The following is a 15,633-nucleotide window of genomic DNA, read 5'->3' as shown; positions in this document are numbered from 1 at the left end:
TTTTAAAGGGCAATTTTCAGAAACCTCCCCTGAGGTTTGATATAATTTCACTTAGATGGCAAGTTTGATTGTATTCTCACTTACCTCCCATGCCGTTAGTATACATACGGTTTGACCGTTAGTTGACGAGGGCAAATATGTAAAAGATAAGGTGAAATTATAAAAAAAATCAAATAACAACAAAAAAATGGTTTAAAATTTATTGGACAATTGTATTAACCGATTAGACACAATATCCATTATGTAAAAGAGTGCATTTCTCTTTCTCTTCTCTTTCCCCAGCACAAAAAAGCAATGGATGACATTCTCTCACAATTTTCACTGCACTCACCTACTCTCATTTGCTGGAACAAAAATAAATACACATCAAGAGTATACATAACCCATTAAGAAGAAAAACATAGGTGGTCGGATAAGGCCACCGACCGATGACGATCAACGGCGGCCGGAAGATGCCACTGTTATTGGAGTTTGTAAGAGGTTAGTTATTTTATCAAAGTCTAAAATTTTTAAATACCTTTGATTTTCTTGTTTTTGGAGTTTTATAAGTGGTTGTTGGTTGTGTTTAATTTGTCTTGTTCATGGGTTGGTGGTGGAAAAATTGATTAAAAGGAGAATGAGTTTAGCCATATGTGGCCATGAGTTGAAAAAATTTAATTATTAGTTATTTTATGTTTGTGATTTACACCATACATAGCGTAATAAGGCTATAAAGCCAAAAATTTGTTATTGTTATTCAAATGGGTGTGTAAAATAAAAGTAGTCTTAGCTGTAATTTTTATTTTTCCCGTCAAAGTTTGCTTAAGTTGATATGTTTATGAATTTGCAGTGTTTGTGTGCGCATGTTGCAGAAACACAGTTTCTGTGTTTTTGGGTGACAAGTTTGTCTCCCATGCGACAAGACCTTATCGCACTAATACAGACTGTGTTTTTGGGTGACAATGTTGTCGCATGTGCAATGAACTGATGTCGCCCGTATTGAGTTTTTGTGTTTTTAGGTGACAAAATTGTTGCACGAGGGACAAGTCTTGTCGCACAAAAACACTGTTTTTGTCTGTTGTGCGGCGATATACTTTTGTCGCACATACATTCTGTGTTTTTGGACAACAACTTTATGTCTCTCGTGCGACAGTTTTTTGGTTGCACGAACACAATTTCTGTTTTTTTAGGCAACAAATAAGATTTTTGGTGACAAGTGAAACAATGTTTTTGTATTTTGTGCAGTGACATGCTCTTGTCTCACATGCAGACATTTTATATTTTTAGGCGACAAGTGTTGTCTCCCATGCGACATTTTTTGTCGCACGTACTCAGTTTTTATTTGTTATCTGACATGCATGTGACATGAAAAACATTAAAATGTATTACTATTATCATTTTTTCTTTATTATTGTAACTGTTGTTGTTGTTGTTTAGCAATGTTATTATTATTATTATTCATAATTATTACTTTACTTTCACTTATTAACGTGTGCTTGTTCACATATGATAGAGACGAAAGGTCAATTGAAATGGACTGCTTTGACTTAGCGGATGAGAATGAGTTTGCTCTCCCTGATTTGAATGATGAGGTTCACATTGAGCAAGTGACGGCAATAGAAGATTTTGTTGGGATGATGGCAACAAATGACGATAGAGATGTCTTTGCAGATGAATGTACAGAAGATTTTTGTATATTTTGTATAAATGTGATATTAACACAGTGACAATGCCATGTATAAAGTATAATGCAGCTATCTATCATGGCACACTGTTAGTGTAGTTATTATTTTTATTCTTTTTGTGTATATGGGCGACTGCTAGATGTATAGGCTGATCAAATTCAGTCAAATTGTGATTGTGACCAACTGTAAGCTGCAGAAATACACATGTGATTGTTATTTAAGTGATGGTGTCATTCTTATTAGTGTTATTTTCCAATTCAATTAATTAATATTAACGTTTTTTAGGTCTCAGCACAAATTAAAATGTTTGTTATTTGTGTTGTCGGTTGGGTGACAAACAACTTGATAGATTCAATTTTAGTCTGTTGCTGAGAGAAGTAAATTATATTGGTGTAGTTTTTTATTTCACCTACACGCAAACATCCTGTAATTTGGGGAGATAACATTTATCTCCCGTGTGACATGTTGTTGTCTCCCCAAATTACAGCATGCTTGGCTCGAAAATTACAGAAACAAGCATTCTATAATTTGGGAAGACAAGCATTGTCGCACGGGAGACAACATCTTGTCTCCCAAAATTACACAATGCTTGTTTCTGTAATTTCGATCCAAGCATGCTGTAATTTGGGAAGACAAGATGTTATCTCCCGTGCGACAATGCTTGTCTCCCCAAATTACAGAATGTTTGTTTCTTTAATTTCGAGCCAAGCATGCTGTAATTTAGGGAGACAACAACATGTCACACAGGAGATAAATGTTGTCTCCCCAAATTACAGGATGTTTGTCTGGAGGTGAAATCAAAAACTACAAAAATATAATTTACTTCTCTCAGTAATAAACCATTCCAGTCTCCACCAGCAAGGGATTCAATTTTGCTATAAAAACCAAACCACCAATATTTGACACAAGCTACTATCAACCTATAACACAACACAGATTCTCACCGACCAACATCTCAATGAAATTACAAAAAAGAAGGCAACTCATGATTCTTACCAAGCAACAATCAACTCATTAACACAAGGTATCAAAACAGACATAATAACAATCTTAAATATATGAATGGAAGTTCGGTCGACACAAGATTCAATAATTAATATAAAAGATTAATATATCATTTATAACATAATATCACCATTAAATATGTCAATGGCAATCTTCCTCCTAAAATATTGTCCATGCCAACTGTCAAAATTAAATTGTAGCTTGAACATTAAGTACATCGTAAACATTAACATAAACAATCCACAATCGCCGCTTCCGGGTTGTTGTTGAGGTACGTCATCAACGCTTACCAGTTTTCAGGGTTCCGCACTATGTAAGTTTGGCCGGATGTCGTAAAACCCAACATCTTCCAGCCATTGGGGAAAGATAACTTGAAGTGGCTTCAATAGCTGACCATACGTTTTGTCCTCGCGAAACTGCTTCATTGAGTCATAGATAGAGATCTGCTTGCGCCGGAAGTCTACCCGGGCTAAAACCCAATGGTTGTCTTCCAAGTTAATTAGAATTAAAACCTGTAGATGGCGATAAGAATTCCTATCCAATGTTAAGATATCATAAAATCTTGAAATTATTATTATCAGAACTATATTGAACCATGTAGAAACACACACCATATCAATGTCTGCAAACGGTTTTGATTTCGTGTCTTTCGGCCATCAATGTAGGTGTTCAACTTGGTATAATGCGTTGTGCACAATTGCACCACTGAAGACATAGGCATCCATTTTTGTGAACTGGCCAAAAATGTCTTTCTTCAATAAGCTTAATTGTTGTCTCGTCAACTTCCTCTTGATGGCTTCCATGACATTTCCAAATTTAGAGGTATTTGTAATATGCCCGGGGAAATGTTTCGATGCCGGAATCTTCATCATGTCTGGTTCCTTTCTTGGATCGGGTGGATTATGCTTAGACCGCGGCTTCTTGGCCATTATATATGTAAATCCAATTTTTTATTCATTAATCAAAATCATAGCTCAAAATATTACAAATAAACACATAAACATCTTCGAGGGCAATTTTGTATGACAAGCTTGTCGCACGGGAGATAAGAACTTGTCGCACAACATTACAGACCAATTGCATGCGACAAATAAAAATACTACCAATAAAATCCATCACCGCGTGTTCTTTTAGAAGAAACTTGAATAAAAAATTAAAAATAAATGGCTGCATGTCACGCGCGCAATGGCCACGTAAAATGGGGCACACACGACAACGAAGCAAAGCCCGCGCAATGACTGCTTCTCATCGCACGCGCATTACTGTGCTCGTTGCGCGCGCGATGGGCGCTGAAACGCGAATGAGACGAGAGCTCATCGCGTGTGCGTTTCAACACCCGTCATGCGCGCAACCAGCAGAATTCGTAAATGGCTTTTTAAGCCCTTTCTCGCAGATTTTTCGTGCTACATGATGAGCTTACAAAATTTGTCTTCCCATCAATGTGCCATTATACCTAATCTACTTAAAATGAGACAAACAAACCGTAATAGGCATTTTGTCGAACACCTCATGTGTCATTTTTTACCTACCAATTTAATTAAACCGTTTTTTTTATATTTACACAACAATCAATCCTAATACTCATCTATAATCAATCTTACACTCATCTAGCTATCAACATCATTTTATTTCGGTATAAATAAATATGGTTAAAAAAGAAAAAGAAAAATGATTTATATAAAAGAAAGAAGGAGATGGGTTGAATCCAACTTTTTAATCTAAATATTGAGTACTTATAGTAGTAATTAATTAAGAGAGTAGATGGGCTTGAGAAAATGTTTGTTCTTTTCCTGTAAAATTAAAAACATATAAATTAATTGATTAATGGAGAATGGGGGGAAGCAAGTATTGTGTAATGTGTGTAGAATATATAGATGGAGGAGAGTCATAGTACAAAGAGCTGCAACTTATTCTGGAAAATCCGGCCAAAATGGGGAGAGCAAACCGTTTCTGTTTTTTGTGTCATAATATTCATTTATTTATATATGAAATACGAAAATAATATTTTATTACTTTATATTATAAATTAAAAACAACAATATATGTGTGTATTTTACTTAACTGCTCTTGTTTCTACATGTTTTTTAAAAAATAATGGAATGAGGAAAAAACCTTTCCAGAGAGAGAAAGGTGATGGGGAAACAAGAGAGAGATTCATTCGTACTAGAGATAGACCTTCTCACCAAAAAAAAAAACACATGAACATGATGATTTTTTTATTTTTTATTTTGTTAAAATGAGAAACAAAAGGAGTTTGCAATATAAGCACAGCCAAGATTACTGGTAACTTGGCAGAAATATTACGGCCAAAATTGGCAGAGGTAGTGCCACGCGCTGCTGGAGATCAATTTGTTGTCAAAAGCCAGTCCACCCACCGTCGATTGTTGTCGAAAAAGTCAAGACCTAGGTTGAATTTGGAGAGAAGAGGAGGTAAATGTATGGTACCCTATTTTTGCCCATAAACACACTCATTGGTAAAAGCACTCGTTTGAAGTTGTTGGCGCCAAATCTTAGGCTTTGTTTAAGTGGTTTGGATATTCTAGTAATTTTACAAGTCAACTAATGGTCAAACCGTATGTATACTAACAGCAGAGGAGATAAATGAAAATACAATTAAACTCACCATCTAACTGAAATTATATCAAATCTCAGGAAAGATTTCTGAAAATTACCCGAGTTTTAAATCTCCTATCTAAAGGACTATTCTTTTGGTTGAAAATATCAGCAATAAATGGTGGCCCATTTCACGAGAACATGACAGCCCAATTACAACAATTAACATTCTAAAAAGGAAGCAAAATATTCTCCTTGTGCGTTGCACGTTATAAGTTAAAAAACAGATAAATGTGTTTAACAAATAAAATTAAGGCCCTTACTATTTTTAAGAAGGACATAATGACTCGCAAACTTTCAACATAATACCTTTTTATTTAAAATGTAATTTCATTTTACTGATACATATTAATTGATTTTATCCTCTAATTTGGTTTGAAAATAAAATGTCCACCTTCAAGAACTTTGAATAATTTTCGCACTCCTACTTAACCATTGATGTTTCTGATTTAAAGAAGGAAATGATGTTTTCTGAATCATCAGTAAATAAAAGTTTGAGAAATAAATATACCAAGTTAAAATAAAAGATAAGAACAATGTGGAATATAAATAAATTAAAAAATTAAAATGTACAGTTATGAATTAAGGGTGGCATTTCGGGTCGATTTGACAAGTATTAAAAGTTAAACTTGAATTTGTAATATATAAACCGTTTGGTTTGTACTTATTGTTAATGGATTAGGTAATTTTTTTAAAAAAAATTTGGGTTTTCTAGTACTGTAAACGAGCATATATATTAAAACTTATAAGGCGTTAGACTGTTAGCACTTAACAGCACTGCTGACTACTCCTGATTTATTCTTAATTTGAGAGGATTCTATCCCCACAATCAATTCGAAACTTTCCTTGCTGTCAATCACATTTCGAGCTCCAATTAATTACTATTGTTGGTGGGCAGATATTGCAAGTAACGCCTCACCAATTTTCATTCTAATTCAGTTATTCATATTTTACGCCTCTTCATTTGCATTCTAATTAGTAATTAGCATTTATTAGTATAATATCTCGGTACATGATTAGCAATTTAATTGTTTTTCATTTTTAATTTTCGGCAAATTCCTTTTACTCTTGATTTCGTATATTAGAAAGTAAACAAAATAGTGGGTGCCAGCTAGTTCCATTGATAAAATCTTTGTGTGCGTATTTTTCTAAATAATTATATTTAAGGTATTCAAATTTCCCACGCATACTTTCCATAAAAATTTTTAGTTGCACATACGTCTGTTGAAAGGAAAAGGAAAAGGAAAAAAAAAAAAAAGGAATGCTGTAATAGTATTAACAAGTTAGCAAGAATTTTTCTAAATTTGAATTTGTTATATATGATCTAAAACGAGAAAAACATAGAGAATCGGGTTATCTTCCTCTTCCCTGAGAGAATGGGTTTGGTCATGGAGAACAAGAAAATTCAAAGCGGTGAAGGTATCTTCTCTATCAATAATTATTTGTTTGAAAACTCATCAAAATGGTTTTCATTGAATTACTAGTGCATTTATATATATATATATATATATATATAGATATATATATATATGAATATATACGGTTTGCTTTTGTTTTTTAATTAGATACATAGAAATTTAATATAGCTAGTTTTCTGTGTAAATGATGGCGTTTTTCTATAATCTGTTTAATTTTCATATACAAGAGAAATCAATATGCTATGGGTTACTACTAATCTAATGACACGCCACAGAGGATGAAATTAATGATTCGCCGATAGAACAAGTGAGACTTACAATCCCTATTACCGACGACCCGACTCTCCCCACATTAACATTTCGAACGTGGGCCATAGGACCAATTACTTGCATGGTTCTAGCTTTTGTGAAAGAATTCTTTAGCTATCGTCAAAACCCTATCGGGCTCTCAACTACTTGCATCCAAATACTGCTTTTGGGTCTCGGAAAATTGATGGCATCAACGCTTCCATCTACACTTTTGAAAGTTCCGGGAACAAATTGGACCTTCTCCATGAATCCCGGGCCCTTCAACATTAAAGAACATGTACTTCTTTGTGTTTTGGCTACATCAGGATTAAGTGTTCCTTCCAGTGCTACAATATTGACGGTCAGGAAAGTCTTTTATCACAAATATTTGAATTTCTGGGTAGGGTTACTGCTGACTCTGACAAGTCAGGTAATTAATTCTAAATTCTAATTGCATGCCCATAGTCATTCTTAATTTTGATGTTTTATGTATTGTTTATTTCAAAATTAATCACTGGCTAGCTATCTATATGAATCTATCTCGCAGATGCTAGGTTATGGGTTTGCAGGAATATTTATGAAGTTCTTGGTAAATAATCCATACATGTGGTATCCTTTCACTTTAGTTGACGTATTTCTCTACAGGTACGTATTTTTTTGTATTTACATTCGCTCAATCACTTATATATGCACTGAATCAGAAATTCTTATGATATATACGACATGTGCATTCTTTAGCATGTTTCTACGGGCTTATATTCCATGTACACCTTCAATGGACATAAATTATTTCTCAAAGTGAACAAATTAATGGGTGTTAGGTTTTTGGAGGCTTCTTTTACTTTGTAAGCTAGTGTTGTTCTCATGCATGCTTTCAGGTCAATACATGAAGTCATGAAATCGAGGCCTCAAAGAGGGATTACGAAATTTCAGTTTTTTATATTGGCAGCCGTCACAAGTTTTGCTTATGCAATCGTACCAGGCTATTTCTTTCCTTCTTTGGGTGCGCTCTCAGTTGTTTGTTGGTTGTGGAAAGATTCAGTGACAGCTCAACTTATTGGTTCTGGTCGAAATGGCTTTGGCATTGGTTCATTTGCCTTGGACTGGAATGCCATAGCGGCTTACTCGGGGAATCCATTAGTTTACCCCTTGTCTACAATCATTAATATGACAACTGGATTCATCTTCTTCCTCTACATCATCACGCCAATCGCTTATTTCACTAATTCTAACAATGCCAGGCATTTTCCATTTTCCTCTACCCGACTTTTTGACAAATATGGTCATCTTTATAACGTCTCCAAAGTTGTCAAGGACACCGATCTTACGTTCAACTCAAAGGCATATCAAGGTTACTCAAATTTGTACTTAAGTGTTGTGTACCTATTTGCACTTGGATTCGAATTTGCCGCTGTCACAGCCTCGCTCAGTCATTTTATAGCTTTTTATGGACGGTAACGTATGCTTGATCTCATTTAGAGATATTTTATAATATAATATTTACTTCGGATATTTTCCATTTAAATAAAAGTCATTAAAATTTGTTTTTTTTTTAATATTTAGAAACAAATATCTAAAAATTAGACATAAGATTTAAAAAAAATAAGAAAATTAAAAAAAAATTGAAACTAATAAAATTTTAAACTTCATGAGTTTAACAAAGAATGCCTTGTAAATATGTTCTCATTTACATTAATTGCAGAAATTAAATAATTAATTTCCTTTTAATTTTCGTAGAGATGCATGGCAACAATTTAAGCAAGCATATGTTAGCAGCAACAACAGCACTGAAGATGTCCACAATAGGCTAATGAAGAAGTACAAACCAGTTCCTCAGTGGTGGTACTTAGCAATATTGATCACAGCAGTCGGTTTGGCAATTTTATCTTGTGAAGCGTTTGGGGATCAGTTGCAACTTCCTTACTGGGGCATCTTGTTTTCATGTCTTTTGATCTTGATTTTTGTTCTCCCACTTGGAGTACTGCAAGCTACAACCGGCCAAGTAATTAATTACTTAATAAGCCATCTATCTAAGTAATTGATATTCAACTCTTTACTGCTCTAAATGTGTCTCTGTGTGTGTGTGTGTATAAATCAGACTCAATTGTGTGTCATCAACTAATCATTACTTCCAATTTAATTTCATGCAGTATATATCGTTGAACCTTATTTCAGAAATGCTGGTAGGGTACATATACCCTGGCAAGCCAATAGCTAACATGGTATTCAAAGCGTACAGTGTGACCGCAGAGGATTTTGCTCTTGCGTTCATCAGCGAGTTAAAATTGGCCCACTACATGAAGATTGCTCCTAAGTCAATGTTTGTGGCACAAATAATTGGAACATTCGTCTCATCCGTTGTTGGATTTGCAACATCATGGTGGCTGCTGTCAGCTGTTGAGCATATCTGCGACCCCAAAAATTTACCCAAGGGCAGTCCATGGACATGTCCTTCAAAGAATAATGCCTATTCCACCTCTGTAGTTTGGGGCGTGATTGGTCCGCAGCGTATGTTTTATCCTCATGGCTTATACTCTAAACTATTCTATTTCTTTTTGATTGGCTTAATTTGCCCATTGTTGGTTTGGGTTTTGTCGAAGTTTTTTCCTGAGAAAAAATGGATCAAAGACATCAACGTTTCAAATTTACTCGGGGGCAAAGTAGCAGTGGCCGTAGGTGGTGCTACGAGTTTCTTGTCTTTTGTGACAGTGGGGTTTGTCTACAATTTGGTAGTGTACAGGAAATACAAAGATTGGTGGGCAAAGTACAATTATGTGTTATCAAATGGTCTCGATGTGGGAGTTGCTTTTCTGTCTCTCCTAACAAGTTTATGTCTTGGGATGAGCGACATTTATGGAGTTAACTGGTGGGGTTTAGATGCCGGAGATCATTGCCCCCTTGCACAGTGCCCTACGGCCCCTGGAGTTTCTGTTGATGGCTGTCCAGCTCCTTAATTTATTAATGCATGCATGTTTGTATGCGAAAGAAAGTTTTAAGAAAGAACAGTGCATGGGTTCTGTAATTAGATATTGCGTTTGATTTGATGGACTGCCTCGCATATATTCATTTAGTAAGTTCATGTGCTTATTGAAGACTTATGGAGCCACATATATCGAAACTTCTGCTGTGTTGTGTTTTATGGATTGTTTTCTACTGAATTAGTTATTGAGTTCGGTTCGTTAAAAGCACGTAATTTGGATTGAACTCACCTCAATAAATTGTTTAAACACCTGTAAGTTTGTGGGAAAAATCTTTATATCATAGTATACATTCGGGAGTTTCTAGATATTGGGAATGGAAATTAGATTATCAACTCGCTACCAAAAAAATATATATATATTTGCAGCCAAAATCATCCGCACAAATAAATGAGTCTTGGCTACAAATGAACGACTCAGGAAGTATAAGACAAAATAAACATCACAATAGAACCCAGATGGGAAAATTGACAAAATAAACATCACTCATATCCTGTCATTTCTAGAACTAGCTAGACTTTTTAAATTTTATTTTTTTCCTTGATTGTTGATTTTGCTCCTTAATATCGTGAGTACTGCCATGTTCTTAGTAGACTAATCTGGAATTGACTTATCCGGTTCTCTATTTTAATTGTGATATAAGCAGTTCCAAAAACATCTACTTGATTGATAGATTGCTGAAGAACTAGGCGCCATGTCTCACTTTGTTTTAATAGATATTAATTTTTTTTCAATGGTTAAACAAGCAAATTAAGAGTATGTTTGGGATTGAAGTTAGGTAGCTCTAATTTAAAAGATATTGTATTAAAGTGTTTAGTAAACATTAAGGTTTCGTTTTTTTTTATTTGAAATTTGAATGTGTCTGAATTTAGATAAAGTCTTAATAAATCTAAATAAAAATGTCTGAATGACATGTTTGTTTTTTTATTTTTCAACATCTGAAAAGAAAAACCTAAAAGCTACTAGTTTGACTAAATATCCTTTTAAGTGGTACATATATTTGTTCTTCACAATTTATATTTTCACATGTTGATTAGTTTGGTACCATTAAAAAAAATTATCATTGTTGATCTTAGTTTAATTTTATAATTAAAAAATGTAATGATAACATCAAATTTTATTATAAAGTCAACACTGTTATTTTATTTTTGATTCATCACAATGGACATAATTTGATTTGTTCAATATTTCAGTTTAGTTAATGTTATCATGTGAATAAAAATTTAAAGCAATTAAAAAAAATAACTTCAAAAATAATATAAAAATATTAGGTTTATACATAATATTGGAAATACATGAATTGTTAAGAGTATTTTTTAGATTTGAAATTGAAAATTTTCATTTAAACTTTATACTTAAGATAAAAGTGGATTTTTTCTACTTTTTCTATTCATATAAAATTGTCTAATAATAAATGATAAGTTAAAAAAAACAACATAAAATAAATAAATGTTTGAAAAAAAGTTAAATTCAGATTTCAGACCAAAAAACAAACAGCACCTAACTGCTGCAGATTGGAAACTATATTGATATGATTTTTTACTTATATGATAGAAAATCTATTATGTTTTTACTAATTTTATCAAAATTATTATTTAAAATTTATATTTGCTACATATTATTAACTTTTGTTTCATAATTATAGTTTTTTTTATAGTAGTTGTAAGTTAAAAGTTACAGCATCTCAATACCAAATAAGACCTAAAAGACTGCAAATAGGCATATGTGGCATGCATCGATGGTAATCGAATGTTTCAACTGAAGTTCATCAATTAATTGGCCCCAACAAGAATGAATATGGGACCCATAGTATTAGGTATTAGATGTGATAATTTTACATAAACGTCCTGCAATTAGACCACTAATACGTACATGGGTCTTAAATTTATAATTCATTTGAGTTTCAATTATTTTTTTAAATTTTTATGTCATTAAACATATTGAAAAAATATAATTTTTTTTAAAATACCATTTTAGTTGAATACTTTGAAAAAATAGATTCAAAACTCAAAAAGTCTCAAAAATTTAAAAATGATCACGAGATTTTGTTAGCAAACATTTATATTGAGTCTAATGAACAGCCGTTAGTTGTAAGTATGCAACTATCTCTTATTTAATCAAAATTCAGATACCATTGCTTTCAATCAAATTCTGAAATGGTAAAAGATAAACTCTCCACGTTCACGGGTCGATTTTTACTTACGCAAAAAGCAACCATGAAACTCTACAAAATCACATGCAAATTTGTTGGTTACTCACCAACTCACTTGAGAACAGAAGTCGATCGAATCATGATTTTGGTTGATCAAGGACAATAGATAAGTAACAAACTTATGGAGACCATAATTGCTGATGGATAAAATTGGTCAAGTCAATTTAAAAGCGCCACATGGACTACGAAGAAAAAGCACTAGGAAGACCTTTTATTATTTCTTTTCATTTTTCATATAAAGAATCTTTATAGTATCATATTTTACATAGTTGGTGGGTTGTTGAGATAGTCTGTAGACTATAGGTCAAACCACATAAATATTATCTGTCCTTTATGTTTACGGTGTTGTATGTCTTGTGCTCCCCATGAGCATCCTCAAAGCTCCATGAGCTGCGTTGAGGATGCTATGAACCTTTTAAAACCTCTTGAGGTCCACTACGGAATCTGGCGCACCAATTCACTCTCCCTCAATCAAATAAATCTTAATGACCCTCAATCTGCACCACTAAGACGAATGACAAGTGAGCTGAAACAATAATATAAAAATGTAAAACTGTGAATCAATTACAACAATTGCATCTAATTAGATGCACAGATAGACTTTGAAAGTTTGCAAAGTCCAGCCACTCTTGGTAAACTAATAACGGCATTAATTATGTTTATTAATAACATTAAAATAATATAAGCAATATGACTCATAATCTAAAATAATTTTGAGCTAAGACCTTTAGAATAAACTCTGGTCGAATAGTAATTCAGGATTATAACTAATTAAGTAGGCTCAAAATTTTTATAACAGATTTGTATAAAATATTTTGATATTTTTTATTTATACTGATATTTAATATTTTATAATTTAAATTTCATTATTCATTTATTAATAATTATAGAAATAAAATCAAAATTAAAAATGAATACAAGGAAATGGGGCAATGGGTAGGGGATGGGGATTCCACCTCGTCCTCTTCCCTTCCCCGAATAAGAAATTGAGTATAGACACACATGTATACATACATACATATATCCTCTTTTTAGAAATCTGGAACAACTGGTATTATTTTTATTTCTTTTTCCATTGAAAAAAATGAGACACGAATATGGAGTAAATGTGAGAAACTAATTAGGGAAATTTGGCTAGTTTTTTATGATAAACTACTTACATCAGTCCAAAGAAACATTTATGGGACATACCCTTATTCTCTAGCCATGCATTGTTTGTTTTCTTTCATAAAAGTGTGCATGACTGAAATTTGTCATGTGATCGGCCATGTCTTGTATCTCAAACTAGATTAAATTGCAAAACAATTCATCACGTCGTTTTCTTTGTTTAATTTATTGTCGTATAAGGATTTATTTCTACTGTAATGATTCATATACAGAAAAAGAAACTGTTGCAATTAGGGCTGCAATAATGGATCGATCGAAATGACAATAAGACAAATTATGAAGTAAAGGCTGTTTTTTTTTTTTTTCTAAATGAAACATAAGCTATTTAATTTTCCTTTTGTTTTTATGTAAATTGGACTTTTACTATTAGAGTTGGACTATTGGCCATTGGCACTCAGCTAATCTCTTCATGAATCCTTTTTTTTTTTTGTTATAGTTATTTTATTTTCAAAAATATCATTTTCTTAAACGCACTACTCTAAATATTTTATTTAAATTTTTTTATTGTTATAACTCAAAGTAGTTTCGTACTATATTTCATTTTTTTTGCACTCTTATTGTTACTGTATATACATATTAAAAAGTATTATGAGTGATAAAATTTTCAAGTGAAGTTTTATAAGGATAACAAAGGGATGCCAGTAACTTTACTCTTACTGTTATAGCGATTCAGCCCAAAGTAAATGTATATATATTATTTATTTAAAAAAATAAGAGAGAGAAATTTAGTGGGTCAAAACGCATTACCTCAATATCTTTTAAGCAGATAAGTTAGATGAGTCCTTTAATGAGACCCATCAACTTAAATTGATAGAATTTTGAGGAAGTTTTTGATGTTCGTGAAGCAATGCTTTTTATCCATTTACTATTAACTTCTCGTATATGCATATTAGCATTATTAATTAAAATATACATATGCCAAATAGTGAATTGTAAAGAATTATTTCATGAATATCCAATAATTTTTTTAATTTCTTAAAATTAGTGGGACTCAGCAACCCTACCCAAGTGATAGCTTTAATTTTGTAGGCACACCATCCAAACATGATTTCTCTGATTATTATTGTTTAAAGAGTGAGAATTACTTACATGGGTTAGGGGTCACCACCTCAACATATTAAAATGATGTGTTTGGCTAATAAAAACTTACTAGTTTAGTGGGTACACTGCGAAACCCACTAATTTTTTTATTTTAAATAAAGCCTACCGAATTAAATTGGATGAGTCCCGCGGCAGCACCTATCTAATCGAGTCTAATGACAAAATAGAGTAAAATGAAGGATTAATCTGAAGTCTGCTTTACTGTTTCGGCTATAAGTAAAGGAGTAGTGACCAAGACTCTCCAGTGAATGCCACAGACAATTAGCACTCTTTAAGAAATCTTTCATCTTCCTACTATCATGGCATCCCAAATCCTAAGCAATCTCATAAGCCTTTTCATAGTTTTTGCTGTCTTCTGTCCAGCTCCAGTCACACCTGCTGCCGATGATCGTCCAACCTGGTCCTCCGGTGGTCCCCAATGCTGCAGCATAGTCAACAACACTTGCTGTCCGGCAGCCGCTGCTGGCATTGCTCGTCCAGCCACAGCCAACTTTGCAAATCTTCCTTGCTGCAACAAACTCGACGCCTCTTGCTGTCCAGCGATCAAAGCATCCGATGCTCGTCCAGCCCGCACAGCCGCCTTTGCAAACAGCCCATGCTGCAATAAAGTCGACAAAACTTGCTGTCCAGCAGCCGCTGCTGGCATTGCTCGTCCAGCCACAGCCGCCTTTGCAAATCTTCCTTGCTGCAACAAACTCGACGCCTCTTGCTGTCCAGCGATCAAAGCAGCCGATCCTCGTCCAGCCCGCACAGCCGCCTTTGCAAACAGCCCATGCTGCAATAAAGTCGACAAAACTTGCTGTCCGGGGACCGCAGCCGGCATTGCTGGTCCATCCACCACTAAACCTACAAGTAAAAATGTTAAGTTTAGTAAAGAACCCCCTGCCCACTAAATCAATGTCTTATTGTAATCTCCTGTACGGTTGTGTGATGGGATGAGATGTGTTTCTCATCTCATATTATAATAAATAAAATATGGATTAAGAATAAGTAATGCTGGATCAGTAATACTCATGACAGGACATGATGATCACTTTAGTTAACGAATATGACGCAATCGGAATCTAATGCACGTATTGCTCTAATAAAACTCCCACTTTTTATCTCGTGATATCCCTTCTTAAAATGCACACTATCAAAAATTTATATTTTGGCAATTGGCACACATGGAATTGAAATCATAATAA

At 33.5% G+C, this 15,633-nt stretch overlaps 1 protein-coding gene across 2 annotated transcripts; it reads left to right on the top strand.

Moving 5' to 3' along the window:
- Positions 1–6,478: 6,478 nt before the first annotated feature.
- On the top strand, positions 6,479–10,127 carry LOC107177242 (oligopeptide transporter 1-like). 2 transcript variants are annotated; one of them, XM_015530757.3, is made up of 6 exons: positions 6,479–6,701; positions 6,976–7,418; positions 7,536–7,633; positions 7,867–8,442; positions 8,726–8,990; positions 9,139–10,127. In XM_015530757.3, the coding sequence occupies exons 1-6, from the start codon at positions 6,659–6,661 to the stop codon at positions 9,940–9,942; spliced, it is 2,229 nt and encodes a 742-aa protein (XP_015386243.2). In that variant the 5' UTR covers positions 6,479–6,658; the 3' UTR covers positions 9,943–10,127. The 2 variants fall into 2 exon arrangements, with proteins under 2 accessions (XP_015386243.2, XP_024954040.2); XM_025098272.2 differs by having other exon boundaries at positions 6,928–7,418.
- The last annotated feature ends 5,506 nt before the right edge of the window (positions 10,128–15,633 follow it).

Source organism: Citrus sinensis, chromosome 3, assembly GCF_022201045.2.
Source record: "Citrus sinensis cultivar Valencia sweet orange chromosome 3, DVS_A1.0, whole genome shotgun sequence".
NCBI lineage: Eukaryota > Viridiplantae > Streptophyta > Magnoliopsida > Sapindales > Rutaceae > Citrus > Citrus sinensis.
Note: the sequence above shows the minus strand (reverse complement) of the source record. Positions and strands in the feature narration are given on the sequence as shown.